At 37.2% G+C, this 24,396-nt stretch overlaps 1 protein-coding gene across 4 annotated transcripts in view; it reads right to left on the reverse strand.

Moving 5' to 3' along the window:
• The window catches only part of RAP1GDS1 (Rap1 GTPase-GDP dissociation stimulator 1), a 170,258-nt gene extending 151,478 nt beyond the window's left edge, over window positions 1-18,780 (reverse strand). For all 4 annotated transcript variants that reach the window (XM_037020188.2, XM_037020187.2, XM_037020184.2 and 1 more), the window contains exon 1: window positions 18,592-18,780. In XM_037020188.2, coding sequence (XP_036876083.1) covers window positions 18,592-18,595 — 4 coding nt within the window. In that variant the 5' untranslated portion in view covers window positions 18,596-18,780. The remainder of the gene's footprint in view (window positions 1-18,591) is intronic.
• Between the last annotated feature and the right edge of the window lie 5,616 nt (window positions 18,781-24,396).

Here is a 24,396-nt window from a genome sequence, read left to right on the forward strand (position 1 = left end):
CCTTACTTGGCAACTGCCCACCACCACCTCTGTTCTCCAGGAGAGGAATTATTTCCCTGATTAATATATTGAGAAAGAAGAAATGAATATGCATGACTCTGCCCCTTCTCGGTTCCTCAACTTTTAGCAGTGGGAAGAATTCTGTTTCTCCATACCTTTAGCTGTACAGCTGTAACAGTGACAAGATTAGTAAATATGTCTATTTAGCCTGTAAGTATTAACAGCAGTCCCCATGGCTATATAATTAAGTCCTATCTTTTATTCTAGACTTCACAAATTTTAAAGCAGTTATTTTTAATTCTATCAGAGGACTTATTTGCTTATGATTGTGATTATGAAAGCAGTGATTATGAGCTTGGGTGAAGAATAGAGGGTATTGTATTTGGACTCCCTCAAATCATGGCAGTATATAAGTAGTGAATTCTTAGTATCCAAATTTTTTATGTAAATCCAGATTCCTGTATTTTAAATTTACTTATGATTTAAGAGAGTGAAATTGTTTTAACAGAAAATTTCCCAGCTTCTGGCTGGTAGTGGGGGGTGTTAAGTTGATAATGATAATTATCATGGGATGTACTAGTACACCATGAAGTATTAAATAACCCAATTAATTTTTTTTTCTTAAAAGAATAATCTCTTTGCCATATAACAGCATTTGGTCTAGCTTATCTTGTGAAAGACAATAGGATTCTTCGAACAGTTAAAGCAAAGTTGACTTTGGTTACTAATTTTGTGTCTTGTTTCTTAACCACTTAATTACTCTTAAAACCACAATCTAACCAAGTCCTCTTAAAACTCAATCAAAATTACCCTGGCAAGGTCTTAAATGATATCTTGAAAAATCCAATGCATGTTTCTCAGTCCTCTTACCTATATCTTTATAGCAAAAGGCTCTTTTCTTTTTTGATAGTATCTTCTCTTGACTTCAAAACACCAGTCTCTGAGCATCTTTTGAAGTTCAGTCTCTGAAGTTATCATTTTCTCCTCTGTCTGCCCCCTTAATGTTAGTGTGACCTCAGTTTGGTTCAGAGTCCTCTCCTCTTCCTGAGTAATGTATACATGCCCAGCAGAATGTTAGATTGGTATTCTGGCTTTCCTTCTTTTATCCAGCTTCTTTTATCTACTCAGCTGTACCTATCAATGTAAAGAATTGCCACTTTTTAGGCCTTACTACATTTGGATAAAATCTGACTGCAATTTCTGATAACCCAAATCAGCAAGCTAGCTGTCATTCCAAGTGTTCTTTCTGGGAAGCCCTTGCTAAAGATATAAAGACAGCTAGCTATACTTTCCTGCTAGAACTTTCAAACCACCTTGCTGAGCCCATTCTTTTCTCTGATAAGCATGTATACCATTAGGCACCAGAGGCTCTTTATGCTCCAATTTCTCTACTCTGTAAGCCAGAAACTCAATTTACTGGTCTTTAAGTATGTATTGCAATGGAAGAGTTTTAATAAGCCCTAAAATTTTACAGGTTTTGGTTCCTGTCTTTTCTTAATATTACTCTAAGAAAAATTAATGAGAAAAGGAAGGTAATTTTTATATTTAAATAACTGATTATAAAAGTGCTTAAGATTATCACCATCATCGAAGAATATGCCTGACTGTGAGCAAAGATGGTACCAAATGACCAGTCTCAATATAAGACAGTGTCATCTTAACCTAGAATTAAGTCCTGAAATTTATTCTTTATGCTATTTATGGTAGCATAATTTTAAGAATTTATCTTCCTCACACATATTATCTAAAAATGGTATGTTTAGTTTCAAGGTTGGATCTAAAAATACAGTAAATAGTTTTAACTGTTAATCAATTATTTCTATCATTTTATTACATACTAGTAGATAGATGGATAGATGATAGATTGACTTTCTCACACCATACCATATGTCGGTCCCACTAGATTACTAACTATTTCCCAGGCATACCTCTACATTTGCACAACTGTACTAATTAAGTTCTTCCTGCCTAAAATGCTTCTTGTGCATTTTCCATCTATAGAACGACTACTTACTCTGCAAAGACAACTAATGGTAATACTGATTCTTATATGAAATAAGAATCTTCTGTTTCTAGGCTCCTACATTTTGTTCACAATCTCATGATGTACTGATTTCATTGTTTTCCATATGGCTACTGTTTCACTAGAACAAGCAACTCATGGACAGAGAATGTAGCACATTTTAGTGATTAACAGTACAACTTCTGGAGTCAGTCCATCTGGGTTCAAATCCTGACTTCACCACTTAAACTGTATAAACTACACAAGTTTATTTTATCTTCTCATATGCAAAATACAGATGACAACATTTACCTCATCAGGTTGTTGTGTGGATTAAATGAAGTCATATACACAACGTTCTTAGAGCAGGTCCTAGCACACATTAAATAATCAAGCACATTAGGTTGACATTTGCTGATATAATAATTAGTATCACTTTGTTATAGTTATATTACTCAACTACACCCATCATATTGTCTTGCACACAGCAGGCATTCAATAAATGGCTGATGAATAGAATTTAATGGTGTTTACCAGAAAGAAAAAACTGGAAACTTACAAAAAGATTGACAATGTAACCATTTATCTTCCTAATTACTATTTAATTGAAGAATAAAGAACTTGAAAATTAAAGAAAATCTGAAGCTAATGTAAATGGGCCATTTTCTTATATTACTTTTCCAGACTAAATTCTACAGAAACACAGTCTAACAGGAATCTACCTAAATACTAAGTGTTTAGGGAACACATATACTCTTGACTTGTATAAGAGATACCTAAGCAACAATTAAATGTTCATAGTGTGTATATTGCAATATTTATTTTCAAGGGCAATTCAGGATTACAAATGTTTGTAAAATTAAAAGAAAAAAATGAAGACACATGAAACTGTTCTACTGAATGCAAGAACTGCAAAATTTCACTAATTTTAAATTCCTAACATATCTTAATTCATCAATTACTTTAACATGTAGTCATACCTACCTATTCATATACATGGGCTTCCCTCCTAACATGTTTCTCCAGGTTGCAATGGCACCAGAACTCTGTACCAATCTGCCAATTTTCCACACATCTATCCATTAGATATACCTCTTTCACTCCACAAGAAGATTTTAAGTGCACATCTCACACCACTTTCCCCCTCACTTAAGACAAGAATACTAACTTAAGATTTCATAAAATACAAGGGTTTAGATGAATTTAATCAATCCCTTCTATATGCCAGTAGTTTGAACTATATATGCCACGTGGTTGAACTCCAAAATTAAATGTAAAATCAAGTTCAAAATCTATTTAACAAGAAATTATTTCTGTAGATTATTATACAGCTCTATTTTTTCTATATTTTTCATTTTGTTAGCTTTATAGTCCTGGGTTCATAAAACTCTTGGCTTATTTCTACTATTAGATGGGAAATTATTGTAGGACATGAAATCCTAGGATACTCATGCTGCTCTTATATGGGAAACTTAATAAATCCTGAAAATCTATTTTACTTCTGAGGTACTTACACTTTCATCTTTTATTAAAAATTATGGTGCAAATTGCCATGATTAACAAATATTTTTATTAAGATGGACTATACTAAAAACAATGACTACATATCACTGTAAGTTTCTGTTTCAGAAATCAGATGAAAACTTCTTCAGCAGTCAACTTTTCATTTCATTCTTAAATGAAGTTAAAGTCTATTTTAGTTTGAACCAGAAACTCTGTAGTCTTGTCATGTTTGATTAGAGGCTCAAGGGTATGATAGATGATCTTCACAACTACAATATTAAACCATAATGTATAAGAGCAAGATACAATTTGTAGAATTTTATTTCACACAATGCTGTAAGACCTTTTCACTTAGAATTCAAGAATTACTTAACTGTTTAAAACTGTCAAATATAGTTTTAGCATATAACATAACACAAACTGCTAATAAGTTAATACTTTGGCTTTTTTTTATTAGATAGTGAATCTTACTGAGATCCAGGCTAAATTAATTCTTTTTCCCAGAATTGACCACAAAAAACTTCAGGGTGATTTCTTCTCTTCAACAATCTCCTAATATAAAGATTTAAGATAGTATAATGCCAAATAGTAGTCAACACCTAGGATATTGTAAGCCAATTTAGAAAATCAATGTGGATAAATCAGCAAAACTTGATGGCATTTGTCTAAGAATTTTAAAGAAACCCAAGAATTATACTAGAAGAACGTTGGTGAAAATGTGTAATCTCTCATTACAAATGCTTCTGTGTTGAAGAATTGTTGGAATGACCTCTAAACACAACAGTTCCGGAAAATGCTGGAAAGTGGAAAGTACATAGTTTCAAACTTCACTTCTGTACAAGTAAGCTAATTGAGCCTACAAAACTCTAAAGGTAAAAACAACTACTTGAAATATATTTGCCCTGCTCCAGCCCATGATACCTAGTATGTGCCTGCAAATCAACTTAAGTCCTCATACTATCACACTAGTCTATCACCAGGATTCTTTCAGAACAATGTTTCATGTTTATTATCCTGCATTTCCTAGTTTTTCGCACCCCATTTTATTTATCTGTGGGCTCTAATTCTGTGTTTAGTCCCTTAGATTAGTATATTGATCTTGAACTTACTATCTTAGTTGTGACCTTCTCCTCCTTCAGGATACTACTCAAGTGTCTGCTTACAATGCTATGGCTCCTGGCACTTAGATTCAAAAGTAAAAGATAGCCTGCCTCCAAGCTCTGCCCTAGACTCTAGGATTTGCCTCACAAGGGAGGAAGACTAAACAAGGGACAGATGATACAATTTCAATAAGAGGAAATTTGGCATATACATATGGGAATTTTTAAAGGCTATATAAGGTAGGTAAGGAGAATTGTTCGGGGCTCTCTACTTAGACTTCCAAACAGTCTTGAGCATGAATCTTCACCAGAACATGCTTAAAACTGTGACTAATCAAATATCAAGATGGACAAAGAAAATACTGGTTTATAATACTTTATAATAACAGAGAACTAGATTGAAGACTGATATAAAAAACCCACATAAATGAAATATTCTTTAGCTGGAGAAATATATAAAGAAGTATTTCATTATAATTAGTGCAAAGCAAATAGTGTTGCATAGTGACCTTATAAATAACAAGGATGAGATAATACACACTGAAATTTATAAATTTTTAGGCAACACCAATTTTTATGGTAATAAAATGCCAACTAGAGAAAAATAGTTAAGTATATACAAGTAGTCATAAATGTGACACATGAGCTTAATGTAGGCATATATTAACGAATACATTAAGAATTTTAAAAACCTAATAAAAATGATACTGTCTACACTGTCATTTCTGAACCCACAAAGGAAATATTTTCCTGGACTACTGTCACAGGAAGCAAAAAGCAACTTTAGAGTCAAGATAAAACAAAAGAGAATTTAGATAAAAACTAAATAAATAAAACAGAAGTAGGTTAATATTCTTACTTAAAGCTATCTGCACCATTAGTTTAAAAGGAATAAAATTCAAGCAATAGGATGAAGAGACATTAAATCAGTCATCAGCTTGCCTTTCAGTCCCAAATCCAACCTTAATGGCTGTTCTGTAAAAATTAATCTGGGCCCTTTAAATATTTTTCCTTTGCCAGATGGCATGATACAAGCTTTGTCTGTAGAGCGCAATGGGCAGTACTGAAGAGGAAGGTGCTCTCCTTTCTGCTCAGCCTTCATTTTTCTCCAATGCCAAACATCTGTAAGTCACAGCTTTCATCATACATTTTCTCCCACCAGCTCTCAACGCAAGCAGCAACACCGTGTACAGAGCCCCAGATTTCTCAGGTCTGCATCCCAGCCCAGGTCACTTCTCACACCATCTCCTCAGCACCTGAAGTACGCCAGAAGCCCCGTTGACCAGCTCTGGAGTAGGAAACCCTTGGAAGTGAGCTTCTACAACACCCAAAGAGCTGGACTGGACTCCATCTTCCGATGAGAATGCACCCTTCTATCGAAGTCCGTCCTTCCTGGATACACTACCACAGGCTGAGATGCTGTCTGTCTCTTAAAGTTACTCTATTCATACTTAATGATTTTTACATTAAGTGTCTTGTTTAAATAACTGTGTGTTGGAAGACAATTCTCCCTGGATTGCTTGGCATTCCTTCATTGCTTGGGCCTTCTGAGCAAAGGAAATTGATAAGCTATAATAAAGATAAGTCTCCTACTCTGGAGACATACTAAGATCATAAAAAATTCCCTCTTTCCAGAAATGTGCTTTCAGCTTATAGTTAGGGTAATAACCTAAAGATGCTTTCCCCCCTCCCTAAGAAGGATTTGTTTAATTTCAGAGTAAAGATACAGGGTGTGTGTGTGTGTGCATCTCAGATGGGGGATGTGCCAGCCTACATAAATTAGTGGTGTCCTGCTTTTAGGATTCCTCTCTGGTGGTGCAACCCTGCTACATGTGCACAGTAACCACTACTAAAATGTTCTTTAAATAATAAACTCTGTCCTATGACCTACAGACTTCATGTTTCCTGTCAGAATATCTACATATACATATAAATCTAACATTGTGTGGTTTGTCTTCTAATTGGACCTAGACAGACACAGATACAAACAGCCTTCTTAGAAAAATGAGGAGCTATGTGAGAAAAGACTAAGAATATTCACCCTTTCAGTGAACATCATTATCTATTAGATCATGGATGCTGTGTGTCAGGTGATTAACAAGTTAAGAAGAAAAGCTCAAATTTATATTCATCCAACAATATGAGCTAAGTGCCTACCAAGTACCAAACATGGCAGGCACTAAGTGCAAAAGATACAAAGATGAATACAATACAGTTGTATAGAAAAAAAAAAATTTTTTTAGTTTTATTTTGGTGGGAATTACTGCCAATTCACTCCCAGAGGGAATCAATGTTAATATTCTCTTGTGTATCCTCCTAGAAGCACTGTGGACATACATTATTATTAATATTTAAAAACACACATGTGCTAAACTTTAAAGCATAATCAATCCAAATGTTACTACAGTACTGACTGCCCTTTCTCATGGTAATAGCCTTAAGTATCCATTATTATTAGAATTGTTACATTATTATTTTAGAAAATCATAATAGCCAGTATGTAACTGAAACCGCTTGATAAATGTATGGCAAAGGATTATTTCATCCAGCAGTAATAAACTTAGAAAATCTATGGTTTTCCAAAAAGTAACAAGAAAGATACAGATTCAAAATAATTCCGCAAATATACTACCATGAAGTTATTATAAGATTAATATTAAAACTAATATCAGGGATAAACAACTAAATTTTCATTTGGAGAACCAGTACAGATATACATTTCTTCCCATGAGGTTTTTTAGGCTATGTATTTAGAGAAAAGTGTAAATTTTAGTCGTAGCTATCCTGACTAACTTATAAGTATTGACTTTTATTTTTTATTAGCCAAATAGGTAAACTTTACTATAAAGCTACATTGAAACCTACAGGACTGTTTAAACATACATATTTCTTTTCTGGCAGCTTAGTCAACAGATATTTATTTCTTCAAGGCAATCAATGACAAGTAAAGAACATTAAATAAATCATAGGGAAATTCAATTTACTAGATAAAATTCTGTTAGTCTGTCTTCACTTGAAAGAAAAACTCGGCAAACATTTATTCAGCAGATACTTCTCACTTTGATGAGGTTTAATAGCAATCTGTTTCTTACTTACACAATGTATCTTTTGGGTTTTTATAAGTGTTCCAATTATTATCATTACACAACAAATCACCTCAAACTTACTGGCATAAAACAAAAGCCATTTGATTTTGCTCCCAGATTCTGTGAACCAGGAATCCACAAAGGGCACATAAAGGGTGGCTTGTCTCTGCTCCATGAGGTCTGCGGTCTCATGGTAGAGTTTCAAAGGCTAGGGGTGTCTCTGGGAGTGACTCAAGAGCTGGGGCTGGCATCATCTAAGTCATCTATGGTTTATTCACTCACATTTCTGGTGACTGGCCTGGAAAAGCTTAAAGGTTAGGACTGCCAACATGAGAACTAACACATGAGACCTCTTCTTGTGGTTGGCTTCCTAACAGCATGGCCGCTGCAGGGCCTCAGACTTCTCAGGGCTCCAGGCAGACCGGTATTCAACAACAAGGTAGAAGCAACACTGCCTTTCACTCCCAAGCCTAGGAAGTCACACAGCATCACTTCTGCTTCATTCTGTTGGTAACAAGTAAGTCACATATCTGCTCTATTCAACAGAAAGAGAATTCCCCATTTCTCAGAGGGAGTGGCAAGTTCTAGAAGACTATGTGGGGCAAAACACTGTTGTGGCCATCTTTGGAAAATATAATCTGCTACAATAACAACATTCACTACATGATTTGCTTAAAATAATACAACAAACAGCATTATACCTTTTGGTTTTAACTCAAATACAAGATAAAGTTTCTCAACAATGATTGTATTTTCAGTTTTGAAACAAAAATTAAAATGTACATGGTCATTATTATTGTAATATTTACAACTACCTATGAAATAGGGGTTATGTTATCTGCATTTTAATAGATGAGAAAGTTGAATATGGAAGTTGAAAAACTTGCCAGAAAGGTAAGTGCCGAAGTTTGGATAAATCCAGATGTTTGTGTCTCCAAATCCAGGCTCTTTCCATTGAACAGGCAGTCTACACAGCATCATAGTAAATGAAACTCACTTAGATCTCATGCCTATTGAAGTGGGGCAAAGCAAAGACTACCTGTATCTTGTTTTATATAGGTGTAAGCTCTGTAAGAAGCAAGAATGAATTTATAACTCAACAATGTTAGATAACTGTACTAAATAATAACTATCTATGTATCAGAATATGTGACAAAAAAAAAAACAGAAAAAGGAAAGAAAATCACAATGAAATGTACCAAGGTGCAGCTCTGCCTAACAGACAACTATCACTGACTGTCACCAATACAGATGCAGGCTCAGGGATACTCAATTTTTAATTTTTCAAGAAAAGCTGGCAAAGTTGTTTATCAGAAATTAACTGTTATTTAAATGTTGACAACTAATTTCAATTTCAAAAATTCCTAGCAAAATCTATCTTCAGGGTGTACTTGGTCCATAGGCTACTGGTTTGCTACTACAAATCTAAATCTGTAATGACTTTAAGACATGAGCAAAAAAGTATTACAAAATTCCAACAAGAAATATGATATATTGAGTGACTAAAATAATATTACTGAATGTGTTAGGAGTCCAGGAAGAAATGTCCAGAGAGGTGAGGTTAGTATGAGAGATGAGAAAGCAGTCTTCACGAGCTAAAGAGAATAAATAAGAGAGGAGAAAAGAAGTTATTCTAGAAGGAGGAGTAACATGAACAATGGTATACTGGTGTTATCACTGACAAAGAATATTTAGGGGACAGTGAGTTTTTTTTTTAATCAAAGGAAGATTGTATTCCAGTGTGTAGTAAGAAATACAAAAGAGGTAGCAAATTTCTATGGATCTTGAAAGCTAAGCTGAGTTTAGACTTAATATGATATGGTAGGCAGTGGAAGCAATATTGGATTCTTGAGTAGGAAAGTGATATAACTGATGCAGTGTATGTTAAAAGGATTAATCTGATCATAGTACATAGAAAATATCAGAGAGCATAGTCTAGCTAATGGAGAGGCCAACTAAGAAATGGTCTCAGTTACAAGAATAAGTCAAAGTCCTGAACTCTAGCAGCATGTGAAAACCGGTTAAAGAGGGGGATGCTGTGGGAAAGAGCATCTGTTACAGAGAAAAGAAAAGGTCTCACGAAGAGGTGATTAAGGCCTGAAGTCACAGGTTTAAGGTGGAAAAAGTAGAGAGGACTGATTTGAGAAGGTAAAATTGTCAGAACTTAGGGAACCCAACAGACGTTAGAAAAAGAATGACTAGATTGTAGAAATGGTCGACTGCGTGAATGGTGACACCATTCACTGAGCTAGGGAATGTACATAGAAAACAAATCTTGGGGAGAGGTAAGGTAGTATAGCATTCCTCTATAGCAAGAAAACTACAGACCATCACCTCTTTTTGTACAGCCCATGGATAACATGGTTTTACATTTGTAAATGGTTGAATAAAATCAAAATATATTTCATGATGTGCAAATTATATGAAACTCAAATTGCAGTCTCCATTAATAAAGTTTTATTGGAATACAACTCAGTCTTTTTATTTTCTGTACCTGTGCTCAATATTACAATAGCAGAGTTGAGCAGCTGAGACAGGAACATGACACTTTCACCACTTGACATTACTGCTTGATGCACTAGAACTGCAGTGATACAGTTATGACTGCCCCATGTTTCATGCACCATGTGTATTATCATACCCCTTCATTTTGATCATGTCAAAAAATAAAAGTGTATTTCAAATGTCTGCTTTTAAGGACAGTGTATTTAAAGCAGTGTATAGATTATTTTGTTACTGAATTAGACAGCAAATCATTGCATCATGCAGTGGCACTACAGCTACGCTAGGAAAAGACAATGCATGCCTATATTACCAAACTAAGCCATCATCATATTCACAATTCATAGGAAAATAATCATCTGAGAAATTAGAAAATATAAAACAAAGTACCTCATCACAGCAGAATTCTTCACAAAAACAAAAAATGAAAATGAAGCTGCAAACTAAGTTTCTCAGTGGCTCACTTTTAGCCAAACAAGGAAAACTGTTTAATCACGTTAAGTTAATTAAATTGTACTTTGACTATAGCAACCAAAGAAATATTTCCAGAGGGGAAAAAACTTTTTTAATAGCCTCTCAGTGAATATTGCTACCTGAAGAAGTGAGAACACTGGGAGCAATATCAATACTCAACTAAAAAAACAAGTGAATGATTTTGAAAGGTTTTCTTTCGTTTGTGATAGCTTGACAGATATTAGTGGTACTGATAAGTGTTGGTATTTTCAAGAACTCAATGCCACTCATGACGTGACTGAAGAATTTGTCTCTATAGAGTCTGCATAGAAAAATAATAGGCAAGATTATTTTCAAAGTTGAGAAAATGTTAATTCAGTACAACCTGAAGTGGGATCTGCTAAGATGTGTTATAACCGATAGTGGTGAAAATATGTGAGAAACAGCAAAAGGCTTAGTTGAACAAACTTAAAAAGTTTGTGAATGTTTGTAAAGTGTTTAAAGCCAATAGCTCTTCATTACATTATTCATCAGCAGGTATTTTAAGGGGAAAATATTTTAAACTATTATGTATCATTGAACCAGTAATATCAACTTCATTCATTCTCACAGGTGCAACCATTGTTGGTTCTGTGCACTTTGATAAGAAACAAAAGTTGAATATCCTGACTTGCCTTATCACACTGCAGTTTAATGGCTTAGCATTAGAATATTGTGATTTTTTTCTCTAGCTCAAGAGTGAAACTGAAATTTCTGAACAAAAAGAAATGCCTTCAACCACTGTTACCAAACAATGAATGCCTTTGGAAATTGTAGATTTGGTAATTTTCTAGAATTTGACCTGAAAGTCAAGGCAAAACAGTGCTCTTATGGGAAACGTATACAATGTTAAGTCTCTTGACAACATTGTTCTAAACACAATTAACCAATCTGCTTTACATACTTCTTGTGCAGTGAAGAGTTAAAACATGATCTCTGTGCACATACACATTTGCAACAGATATATTTGCAAGCTCAAACTACAGTTGCAGCTGCAAAAGAAACTTCCACTTAACTTTGCAATTGAGAACTCTACCTAACTTTTCATTGGAAGTAGTTAATCTGCAATGTAATATAATAGTATCCTAAATGGGAAATACTAAGAGAAGAATCTAAAATAACTCTACAAACACCCTCCATACAATGAATATGCTCATTACAGTCATATGCACATGAACTGACAGCAGTATTTGGTAGTACCTATCTGTGTGAAAACAAGTATCAAAGAAAAAATCCACACAATCACATTACAGATCTGCATTATCAAATGAACATCTACAACCAATTTTGCTGATGGTAACTTTGAATCCCAATTAAGTGAAATGCAATCTCAAAAAAAGAATTACAATATTTTCATCAGTAGATCTGTATCACAATAAATTGTGTTCAATTAATTTATATTTTGACTCAGTAAAAAATGTGTGAATATTTGTTTCTCTCATATATTTTCTCTCCTAACTATGTAAAATTTTTAAATTTGCCTCTTGGACTGCAAAGTCTGAAATACTTGCCATTTGCCCATTTTTATAGAAAGTCTGCTGACCTCTGCTCTATGATGATGGTATTCAAAGTGCAGCAGAATCTGGGAATGTTTTGACAATGCAAATTCTTAGCCTACTCCGCACCTTCTAAATCACAATTTCTGAGGGTGGGACCAATAACTTTTTTTTAAGCAAGCTCTACAGGTGATTCATTCTTATACAAGCTAAAGTTTGAGAGTCACTGCCCTAAAACAGGATTTCAGAGACTTAACTCTGTCCCCTAAGATAAATTACTTAATTCTTTGAGTAGGTAAAATGGGGATAGCACTACCCACTTCATAGAATTGTTGAACAGATCAAAAATAAAATTTTTAAATGTGAAAAAAAATGTTAAACTCAACATAACTGACATCAAGAATTCTTAATAAATGGTAATAAATAGTAATTATTAATTGAATGGTGTAGTGGAGCCTCCATACACCAGCCAATAAGACATGATTATTAAATTTTTAAGAATTTTGTGAGGCAGTTACTAAAACAGCCATTACTGAAAATTAATATAAACAAGTAATATTAAAACAAACATATTAATACTCAAACCTCATCATTACTTGTTGCATTTTACTATTATCTGTGCTCATTATATTTACTATTTTCTGGGCTTTGTAGGAAAAGGGCTTTTGGTTAAACATTCACCAACACACTTCTGGTTATGGTTAAAAATTACATGATGAATTCAATTTTGAATGAGTTTGAGTTCACTATGCATGCAGAGATACCTAATAATTTACCAGATAAAAACATATAGCCCTGATATATACATTTAGGAATGAATAGCATTAGATAGTAGTTGAAACCATAAATACAGACAAAATTGAGCAAAAATAGCCTAAGAGAAGAGGCCAGACATACAGCCCATATGGAGTAATTCATTTTGTGAATAAAATGTCTGAAGGACTTTTGGAGTTTATAAATACAGCTAATCATGGCTAGTAGCTCAATTTAACTTCGTCCATTTATCATTATCCTAATTCTACTTTTTAACTCCTAGAATGTTTCTAGCAACAAAGGTTTTCTAAGTAGGTATACCAAAAATTACATTATTCTGCAATTTGAATCCAGCATCCATTATCTTAGCCAGCATAAGTAATGGCATTTTATGAAATCTATTTTGAAAAGACTAACAAATTGGTTCAAACCCTCAAGTTGCTACCTTAAGTAAATGTTATCCTTTGAACACTAAAGAAAAACAGGTTACACGAGTATGATAATATGCTCAGGACATCAATGATACTGAGTATATCTCAAAGTTTAGTTTCAAAGAATCATAGAATTTTAGAACCAAAATAGACTTTATAACTTATTCTGATTATCTTCATTTATTATTGCTCTTCTCTCCACAAGAGCAAGCTATGCACCACATTAAATGCCTAGGCACATATTTTAAATTTTCACTTATCAGTTATCCAAACATTACCTAAAATTAACATGAAGTTTCCAAAAGAATGGATCTCCCTTCACTATTTCTCCTGATGTTCATGAATAGATATTAAAGATTGAGGTAATTTTATGGTGGTTGCTGGTGACACCGGTAACTCCAGAATTATCAAATTCAAAATCAGGTGACCTGGAATCTCTGCAGAGAGAAACCACACTATTTCCCCAAAGGCACCTAGAAGCCCCAACATTACACTGGAAAAGTTAAAACTCTGATTCTCAAAATGAATTAAGGCTATTACAGCTTTCCTATTACTGGAGACTTCAGAATATGACTTTACCAAGGATAGTGAATCTAGCCTTTCTTCCATATGAAAAACAAAATGGGCATATACAAAACAGACTTAATGCCAACATAAAGAAAAAGTATTGAATTAGTCAAGCTATCATGTATGGTCTTTTAAAATAATAATTTTAGTGACAGCCAGCTTACAGAAATAGTTTATTGCTCTAACTTGTCTTGCAGAGAACAAGTAAAAGAACTATTTAGCTCTGAAATCATTCCTGGACTTAGAAATGCAAGCCAAAAAAAAGAGACATTTATAAGGCTAATACTTATTTACAGAGAAAAATAAAACTCCAGGAATTAAGAGTATAATTAGAGGCATACACATAACTAGAGAAATCCCACATTTACAAAGACTAGTAGTAAATAAAAACTGATAAAACCATTCATCAGTAAAGAGTATCCTTTATGTAAAATGCCATGTAAAATTATAACCATTTCTAAACTCACTCTGCATAACGAATATTGCAAAAACAAAAAGTGTACTATGCAAGTCACAAAGACATAAAACGGAATGCGAAAGAAATATTCACTATGGTGAGTAATTACAAATTATTCTCAGGCAAAAAAAATCACATGTTGTTCCATGTAAAGTTCAACATTTTAAAAACATTTAAAGAAACCTATGCTGATAGATTTTTAAATAGGGCAAGGAATAGAGCATGACTATACATAGTGAATTCAGTTTCCATGTACTTAGTATCTGCTTGGCCTTTAAAACTGATCTCCGTATCTATCGTACCTCTTAAAGCTACTTTTTAGAAAATACACTAGGCAGTATCCTGACCAAACCACATAAAATCAGAGTCTTTTCTTAGTCCTTATCACTCTGTTCTGAAGCAACAGATATTACAGACTGTTCACTCTTTCTTGAAACCAACCATATGCCGATTCTGGTCTTTCACTCCTATCTACTTCTGTCTTTTTCAGTGTCAAATCGTTCCATTCCTTTTACTTTTCAGTGGGGAATTCCTCAAGATTCTTATCTTGGACAAATTTTCTTCTTTTTTTCTTTCTTTTTTACATTTATCACTTCCACCTAAGTTCAAATATCATCTCAGGAAATTTACAGGGAACTTCCATCTGATCACTAGTTCAAATCATCTCTTGAGTTAAAATAACTGCTAAAAATTGTTTACCTATTTTCAGTCAGTCAACAAATTTTTACTGTATTGCTACTATGTGCCAGACACTAGTGTTAATGTACTCAAAACCTAATGTGAGAGTCCTTTTCACGAAAGAGCAGAGAATCTAAATGTCCAACCCATTGGGTCCCAAATTGACCATTTATGTTTCCTCTTCCAATGGATTAAAAGTATATTATTAGATCCGGCATTCCCATTATTGCCCAGGTGATATGTATGACTCCTTTTTAAATTTCATATTCCATCAGTTGGCAAGTAAATCCTATTCTTTATTTGCAATATTCTTTTTCTTTACCACAGCCTGGTTCAGGTCAGTAAATATTTTCACCCAAACTCAACAACCATCTTCTGAAGTGTTCTCTAGTTTCTCAACTAATGCATCCTGCTCTCAACTGAAAGATTAATTTTCCTAAACCACAGCTGTGACCCATCACTTAACTACATAAAAATGTTTAATAGTCTCTCAAGAGACAGGCCCAAAACCTTCTCTAGCTTGGCATTTAAGGTTCTTCATTATCTAGTCTTTATCCAACACTTTTTCATCTCTGTCAACCACTATTACCTTATCTTTTGTTCCAGCCAAACATGGCTGTTCAATCATATCCTGAAACTCCTTGAATGTTCCCTATCTATTCATTTCTGTCATTTCTCTCCCCCAACTCTCATGCAGATTAACAGTCTCCATTCATTTCTATCTTTCAGAAGCTCAACCAACCTTTGGTTCAAATAACAGCATTTTTATAAAAACCTTCTCTCCATTCTCCAAATCTATAAGATATGTAAATGTCTTTTATACCTTATTTCTATTATATTTATCTGTGTAACAAATTATTCCTGTTAAGATCATAAGCAACTTGAAACATGAATGTCTTATTCATCTTTCCCTCCCACAGAACCTTGCACATGGTTGATATTCAATAAGCATTAAGTATTCATTAAATTTATAGTAAAAAATATGTAAATTAATGGGCATGTCCCTAAGATTATATAGGAAGTTTCTTTTAGATATTTATGAAGAAAAATCCCTTCTGTGAGGGTTTTTTTAAAATCACCTTATTTCTTAAAAGGACATTAAAAAGTGATTTTTCCCCCTACCATTAATCAGTATACCCCTGATGTATATATGAATTGTTATAATAACTTCCTTGGCTCAGAATACAAAACTGCTTTCAAGGTTTCAATTTTCCATTATTTTATGTACCTGTGATCTTACACTGAACCACCTTACCACTGAAAACAGCAGTGCAGAAGGAAATGGCTTGCCTGGAGGCAGCCCCACAATCCAAACCTCTGCGAAAATCCAACTCCTTTTTTTAGAGAGAAGAGCAGTCATAACATAATTATACTTCTCTGTTCCCACTTCTTCCACAGTTCCATATCTACTAACCCAGATGTTTGTTCAGAGCTCATACTTTCAGGTTCACAAGCTGAAAATCGGTTTTAAGTACAACAATTAATTCACCCAAGATTTACTGAGCATCTATCATGTGGAAAGCACTGTGTGGTACACAAAAATCAGTAAGACATGACTTTCATCTTTTGGCACTCATGTTAAATGCACAACACACACATAAACAACTCCATTATAAGGCAGATTATATAAGGGCTAAAAAGCTTCCAACAAGGTACAAACAGCAATAGGAAAGAGGTTGATTTAATCAAAGAGTAATCTAAGCTTCAAATAAGAGATAGGTCTCTGTTTAGCCTTCCTTTGAAATCAAAGAGTAACATTCAAGATATTCAAGATTATTTTTAAGTAAAAAATTATATTTGTTTCAAGCATTTTTATTCACTAGTATTGCAAGAGAATGTTATTTTTCTACTGGACAGGTACTGACTCAACATGTAAGTTAAAATTTTAGTTAAATGGATTTTTTTTTTTGCGCACCTTGAAACATGGGGAAATGTATTTTATAGGCCAAACTTGTGGCCATTAAGGAGAAAATTTTTATATGTTCAAGGAAAAGACACAATGTGTCTAATAATCTGAATTAATATTTACTTAAAATTCTATTCCTGGACAAAAGGTAGGCACATTTTTACAGAAATTTGCTCAGCACGTGAATAGCACGTGAATAGCACATTAAAGGGAAAAAACTAAACTACTGAAAATAAAATTCAGAGTTCTACATTCATTTCTCATTCATACCACCTCCTCCTGCAACACTGGCCTCTTCCCAATACATGGCCAAAGGTCTGAATCAGAGCTTGGAGCATTTACTTTTTGAGTAAGCTCCATCAAAACCATTTCTAGATTTAGATACTTCCTTGAAGATTAAGTTGCCAAGACCTAACTCTGGACGTGCTGAGCACTGTATTGACAGATGGAAGGACCACACTCACCTTAAGCTTAAAGTAACTTGCCCTGATAGGGGTGGGAAAAGTCCAAGTTGACAGATGACAGTGTAGCAAATTTTAAAAAGAGAAAATTATGACAGGAGTGGAAGCAAACTAGGGAATATGTAGAAGTGTGGCATTTCAAATTGCTACTATTAAAAAATAACTTTCGTCTTTTAATTATATTACATAATTTATTCATCAGAGGTTTTTGTAATTACTGAACAGCTAAGCAATATGTTATGAAAAACATTTAGGATAAATTATATGTAGAATTATAAAACATATTTCCTTTTAAATATCCCACCCAAAACAATGTCTTGAGATTAACTAAATACAAAGGAACTAAAATCAGGTTATGTAGATTCAGTCAGGGGAAGCTGGGAAAGAATAACTAACATCTAAGTTCGGTAACATGCAAAGGTGCAGTTTGCTGGTACAGCAGACAGGCGAAGGCACCAAAATAATGGGTTGAGCACAGCAACACTACCCATTGTAGCCACTCAACACTAATTCAACAGCTAGCGGCTCTATCCATCCTTCCTCACGGTCCTCGTGGCCTCTGACAAGTCATCCTTCCAACCTATGAGGCTGTCCACTGTTCCCCCATCGAAATGATTTCCGTGCAGGTTGTAAAATTAAGCCCACAAACTATTTGCACACACTTCCCCGCCTCAGAATGAGCGGTCCCCAAGACGGGGAAAGGTCGCCCTGACAGGCAAGTTGCGTGAAGTGGTCTTTCCCGCGGTCGGACCCGAGCCTCCAGCACAGCAGACGCGGGGCACAGGGAGCGGGCGGCCTCCGAAGAAACGGGAAGAGGGCAGAGGATGCGAGCCCGCGAGGCAGGCTACGTGGTGCCCGGGCACCGGGCAGCTCTTCCTCGGGCAGGAAGAATGGAGGAGGGGAGGCGAGGCGGCGAGGTGCCCCAGAGACGGGCGGCGGTCCGGCCCCGGGGCCGCCCCCACCCGCTCCCGGGACCCTCCCAGCCCGCCGCGCCGCCGTGCGCTCCGTGTGCGCCGGCTCTCCCCGGAGGAAGAGCCACCGTCTCACACCCGAGTCTGAGAAATCCGGCAACTTTGCGCGAGAAAGGCTTCCCACCCTGCAACACGCCGAGAAAGAAAAAAATGTCAGGCGATGACGGGGGAGATAGGATGACTTACCCATGTTCCTCCCAGAGGGCGAGGAGCAGGCAGGGCGAGGCGAAGGTCTCCGGTGCGGGCGGCGCGGCTCTGTGTCCTCCCTCCACCTCCGTCTCTACCGCAGCCAGGGAGGGACCCGCGGGGGGCGGCCGCCAGGGAGGAGCGGCGGCTGCTGCAGGCGGCGCGGCCGCGGCGGGGACGAGTGGCGGGGGGCGGGGTGGGGCGGGGCCGGCGGGCGCGGCTCCGAGCGGGCGGACCGAGACGCCGAGTCCGCTTTGGAAGCGCCCGCCCCGACTCGCAGCCGGGCAGCACCCGCCCTCCCCGCCGAGCATGCTCAGTGCTCCCTCCGCCGCCCCTTTCCGGGGAGGCAGGGCTGAGCGTGCGGTGGACCAGTGTTTGCGGGCCGGCTGGGGAGCTGCATGGCTGCCGCCGGGGGGCTGGAAGTGGACTCGCAGGAGGCAGGGCACGGGGAGGCTGCGCCCGAACCGCCACCTTCTGGCTCACGGCAGGCTTGCTTCCCCGACCCCGCCAACCCACCCGGGAAAGCGGGCCTGTGTTCATTATACACCCCGGCTGCTCAAGTGGGAATTTCCCGAAGAAGGAGATTCTGGGCAGCCTCAGACGGGGGAACGTGGTGGGGAAGCAAAGCGGACGTTCTGGAACGAAGCTGTAATGGACGAACAGACGACGAGACCAGTGCTTCTTGAAGATACCTGAGGAAGGCTGTTTTCGGAGCGGCCTCTGGGCCCGCAAGGCACACAGGAGGGAGGTGGCTGCTAGGAAGGCGCTTAGTATTAGCACGCAAATCAGGGGATCAGTTACGGCTGTCCTGGCTGTCGCTAGTTTCAAAACAGGTCTGGGCAGCCAAGCCGACTGACCGCCCCAGGGTTCCCTCCGGGCCTGGGTCGTTCTCGTTCCCAGAGGAGCGAGGCCTTCCATTCCCTGGGGGACGCCTGAAAAGCCATCTAACCAGGGTGCCCTGGACCGTCGGGCTCCATCCTACCGGGATGTGCCCAGCTCCGCCCCGCTCCCTTTGAACACGGCAGGAACAAGGTTACCAATGCAGGAAAACAAAAGTCCAGCGGGGTTGGCTGCGGCCCCGCAGGGTGGACCGGCCGGAGTATCCTCGGTCCCCGGGGCCGCCGCCATCTCCGGGCACCTCCCCAGCTGTGGGGAAACCTGAGGCTCGGCGCTCCTTTCCGCAGGGCGCCCTCCAGACTGGGCATGCGCGGGAAGCGGGGGCTGGTTGTCGTGAGGAGGTTGGAGGAAACCTTACATTGCCCTGCACCCTGCTGTAGCCCTAGCTCCTCGCTGGTGGGGTTAGGAGACAGGTCCCTCTCCCCAGTCAGCAGCAACCGCGGTCCTGCAGGCGAGAGAGGTGCAGTTAGCGGCACAACCTGTGGGACGGAGATACTGAAGAACTGAATCGAGGTTTCTTTCAACTTTTACTCTATCAGTCCAATGTTGAGAAAAGGTGCTTTTTTAACCCCCTTCATCTGTATCCCCCTCTTATAGTTAACAGTTTCTGTTCGTATGACTGAAATTACAAGTACAGAAATCAGAATGGGCCTTGTAATTTGTCATGCATGGAGATATTATGTGACTTTACTAAAACAAATGAAACATAATTTAAAAGATTTGGTAAAACAAAATACAATTTACAGAAGTGAAAGCTATTAGACGTTTCTGAAGCATGAGCCAACCAGGCACTTCACTCTCCTACCACATTCCTTCTCTTTCTGTAATATACAGGTGCTCTTGCTGTTTGCCTCAAATGAATCCTACATGCTGAATTAGTTTCCTAGGGCTTTGTAACTACCACAAACTAAGTTCTGTGACTTAAGAACAACAGAAATTGATTGCTTCACAGTTCTAGAGAGAGGCCAGATGGCTGAAATCAAAGTGTTGGCAGGGCCTTGCTCCCTCTGAAAGTAATAAGGAAGAATCTCCTCCAGGCTTCTCCTAGCTTCTGGTAGGTCCTTGGTTTATGGTGGCATAACTCCAATCTCCACTCGGCATGTCTGTTCAAGTTTTCCTTTTTTATAGGGAGATCAGTCATAGTAGATTAGGGGCCCAACTACTATACTATGAACTCATCTTTAATTATATCTGCAATGACCCTATTTCCAAATAAGGCCACATTCTGAAATACTGCGGATTAAGTCTTCAGCTGTGAATCTGAAGCAGATGTGACTCTTCATAACACAGATCCCTACCACGTTCCACATTCATTTTGAACCTCTACAGAGGGGCCTTTTGTGTTGCCGCTCATTTTTCATCCCTCTTTCTCTTTCCTTAACCTTCATTATTCTCATTATTTCTTAACTTTCCAAATTCTCAAATTCATTTGCCTCACCTTTCCTGCTATCTCCTTTTTTTATTATATTTTACAATAATTTCTTAAGAGCATCTTCTACCTTTCATTTGGCTGTATGAATTGAAACTATCAAAAGCAGCTGAAGTGGCTTTGTGACCTCCCACCTGACACTAGTTTAGTTTAAGCGCCTTTTTTGCTCTGCTTGAATCCATAAGCCATCCCTTAGCCTTTCCACCAGTTAAAAGCACAGGGCTGTTCAGGCACACTGCATACAGTGAGTCCCACTGCACTGTGTGTAATGATTTTAAGACTCAATTCTGAATGCTACATGCATAAGTAGACTGATGTAATGCCAACCCCTTTCACAAACAACACTAATTACCCTCCTTTCATTTTGTTCTCCAGTTACAGGAATACAACACTTCTCTCCTATCTTTACTTTCTTCCTTCTTTTTTTATTCAAAAGTTACCTGAATGGGGCCTTCCCTACTCATTTTTATCTTAAATTTCAACTCTTTCCCACCTCTTATCCCCACTTCCATAATTTATTTTTCCCTTGGTACTTATCAAAAAGATAATATATACTTTACTTACTGGCTTTGTGGGGAAGTTGGGGTTCCTATGGCCAGTATCCTCTCTGAACTTAAATCACCTGATGATGTAACTGGCCTGTTGCTAGACTAGCATTTCCACACCTTTAGACCATAACTATTATTGCACTATATAGAGCGCTCGGCCCAGTGTTCTGGGCGCAGGCAGAAACGCTAGTGCTCGACCTAGCTGGGAGAACAAGCCAGGTAATAAACCCTTTCACCCCAAAGAACGTTTATTTCTTTGGTCACATTGAATCCATAGTGAACTTGCCCAGGGCTGAAATCCATTGGCAAGACAGGCTTCCACCTGCGTTTACATTTAAGCTTCCCAAGGCCAGAAATTTTTGTCTGCTTTGTTTACCATTATATCCCCAGTGCCAGAATAATGCTAGCATATAGCAAGTAATCAATAAAAGTTTCTTGTGTGAATGAAAGTCTCTTCTTTCTTTCAGAGTTTTTATGCTAGAATGATGTTAATAATATGCCTTTCATAAACTCTAGCACCTCTCCAAGTAAAATCAGTTACTCATTAACTTTTTAATGATGGTGATGATGACAGGCGCTCTCTGTGTCATTTCTATCTTAAACTATGAGTCTTCTATTGAGTGGAGACTAGTCTTTGTACTAATTTATTCACTTATTTAGTCAATAGGGATTTATTGAGTGCTTAGTTTGAATCAGGCACTACAATAAGCACTAGGGATGAAAATAAACTATGGCCTCTCACCTCAAAAAGTTTGTATATTAGAAAAATTGCTTTGTTGATAATTCTAGTCATGTCATATTGATCACATGTCATAGACATGTCATATTGATCATGTAAATTGCTAGAAAATATTCTCCTGATGTCAAAAAAGTTTTCCAGAAGTAAATCTACTAGTGCCCATGCATCAGGTTAAGCAATGATCAGAACTTGATTAGGCCTGCTACAAAATAAAGGAGGAAATTCTGGCATAATGCAGAGGTTTTCAAATCCTATCTAGGAAATATATTCATTAGGTATCACAGATTTATTTGTATAACAAGTTATTTTTGAAAATTGGTTTATGATTAGCCAGAGGGTTGTTATGGGGCAGGAGGGTGAGGAGAGTATTAAGGAAAATACTTACTGGAAAGGATCAGAAACACTACATTTTAGCAAAGTTTATAACATAACTTATCTCATTAATGTATGTAACTTTAAAGATGTTATAAGGTGATTTAAATTCTTTAAAGGAAATATACTGGGAGGGGCAGAGCAAGAGGAATAGAATGAGAAGAATGTTCTTTAAAAGAATAATAGGGAACTGACTGCCTCTTCTTCACCATGATGTTCTGAATATCATTTAAGGGAATCTCACTGGAGTAGTTAAGTAAACCTTCCAGTGATAAAAAGTGATTTGGCAGTAAACAGTCTTCTGATTAAACTATTTTTAAAAGGCCTCAGTGAGGTTAGGCTGGTCCAGGTTGAACAACTGAAACGTCTTAATCCCTAGTTCACTGTAACCCTATTCCCTCAACATCTCATTTAGTATATTAACCACTTTCTAAATTTTATAAAGTCTAAATTTTCATTTTTCATAGTCTGTCTCTTCAAATCAACTAATGTCTACATATTGCAAACAGCTACAGGCTTGGATTGTATACATTTTTGAGATAGGACAAAGCACTTCAAAATCAGTTGAGTAGTTATTGAGCATGTCTTCTGAGCTCAACACTCTGCTAGATGCTAGATGACTCTGCTGTCATGCAAAACAAGAGTAGGGCCAGTCTATTTTTAAAGTCTTTTCCTATTAGACTTAGGAGAAGTCTGGGAGTGCTGACATATAAAGATAGTCAAAGATGGCTTCATAAGGAGAGGATAAGTCTGGATAGGATTTTTTTTTTAAGAAGGAATCTATTCCAAGAGAGAAACAGCATCAACTAAATCACAGACATGTCATAATTTGTAAGACCATAAAAAAAGGGTACATATGGGGGGATATTGGGAAATAAGGTGGAAAATTTAGTGTAAGGGGCTAAAAAAGCTAAGCAGAGGAATTTAAACTTGATAAGGCAGGAAATAGAAAGCCATTGTATGTTTCTGAGAAATAGAATAACATGGTAAAAACAGCATTAGGGCAGGAAAATTAATAAAGAAAGCAATGTTTACTGAGAACTCATACATTCTTGGTAATAATTCTATCTAGGAATTAGGCTCATTAGGGTGAATAAGAGACAGTTTTGGCCCTCAGGGAGTACAGTGGTAGAGATAGACAAGTAAATAGTTAAAATACAGTGGAAAAACTACCAAGATGGGGTAGTGGTGGAAGAATATAGATAAGTCATTTAACCCTATCATAGAAAGCCTCCCAGAGAAGACACCATCTAAGCAGAGAGCTGAAGGATGAATAGAAGTCAATGAAGCAGAAAACTTTATGTACACAGGCCTGGAGACAAGAGTTTGAATCTTTGAGGAAGCTGCAAGCAGTTTACTGCTAGGTTGAGTTGTGCACAGATGTGGGGAAAGGGAGAAGGTCATAGGAATTTAGTGTGAGGTGCTGAACAAGTGGGACAAAAGTGAACAAGTAAGAGGAATCAAATCCTGTAGGGCCCTGATGGATATGGTAAGGTATTGGGTATTATCCTGAGAGCAGCAGCAGGAAGCTATTGGAGGCTTTTAAGTTTGAAAGTGACATAGTTAAATTTATATTTTAGTATAAGCACAGCTCAGATATATAGGTTTGGTTCTAGACCACTGCAATAAAGCAAGCATTGCAGTAAAGTGAGTCAAAAAAATTTTTTGGTTTCCCAGTACATACAAAAGTCATATTTATACTATAGTATAGTCTATTAAGCATGCAATAGCATTATGTCTAAAGAAACAATGTACATACCATAATTAAAAAATAGTTTATTGCTCAAAAGTGCTATCATCTGAGCTTTCAGCAAGTCATA

The sequence above is a fragment of the Manis javanica genome, chromosome 5, assembly GCF_040802235.1.
Source record: "Manis javanica isolate MJ-LG chromosome 5, MJ_LKY, whole genome shotgun sequence".
NCBI classification, from domain to species: domain Eukaryota; kingdom Metazoa; phylum Chordata; class Mammalia; order Pholidota; family Manidae; genus Manis; species Manis javanica.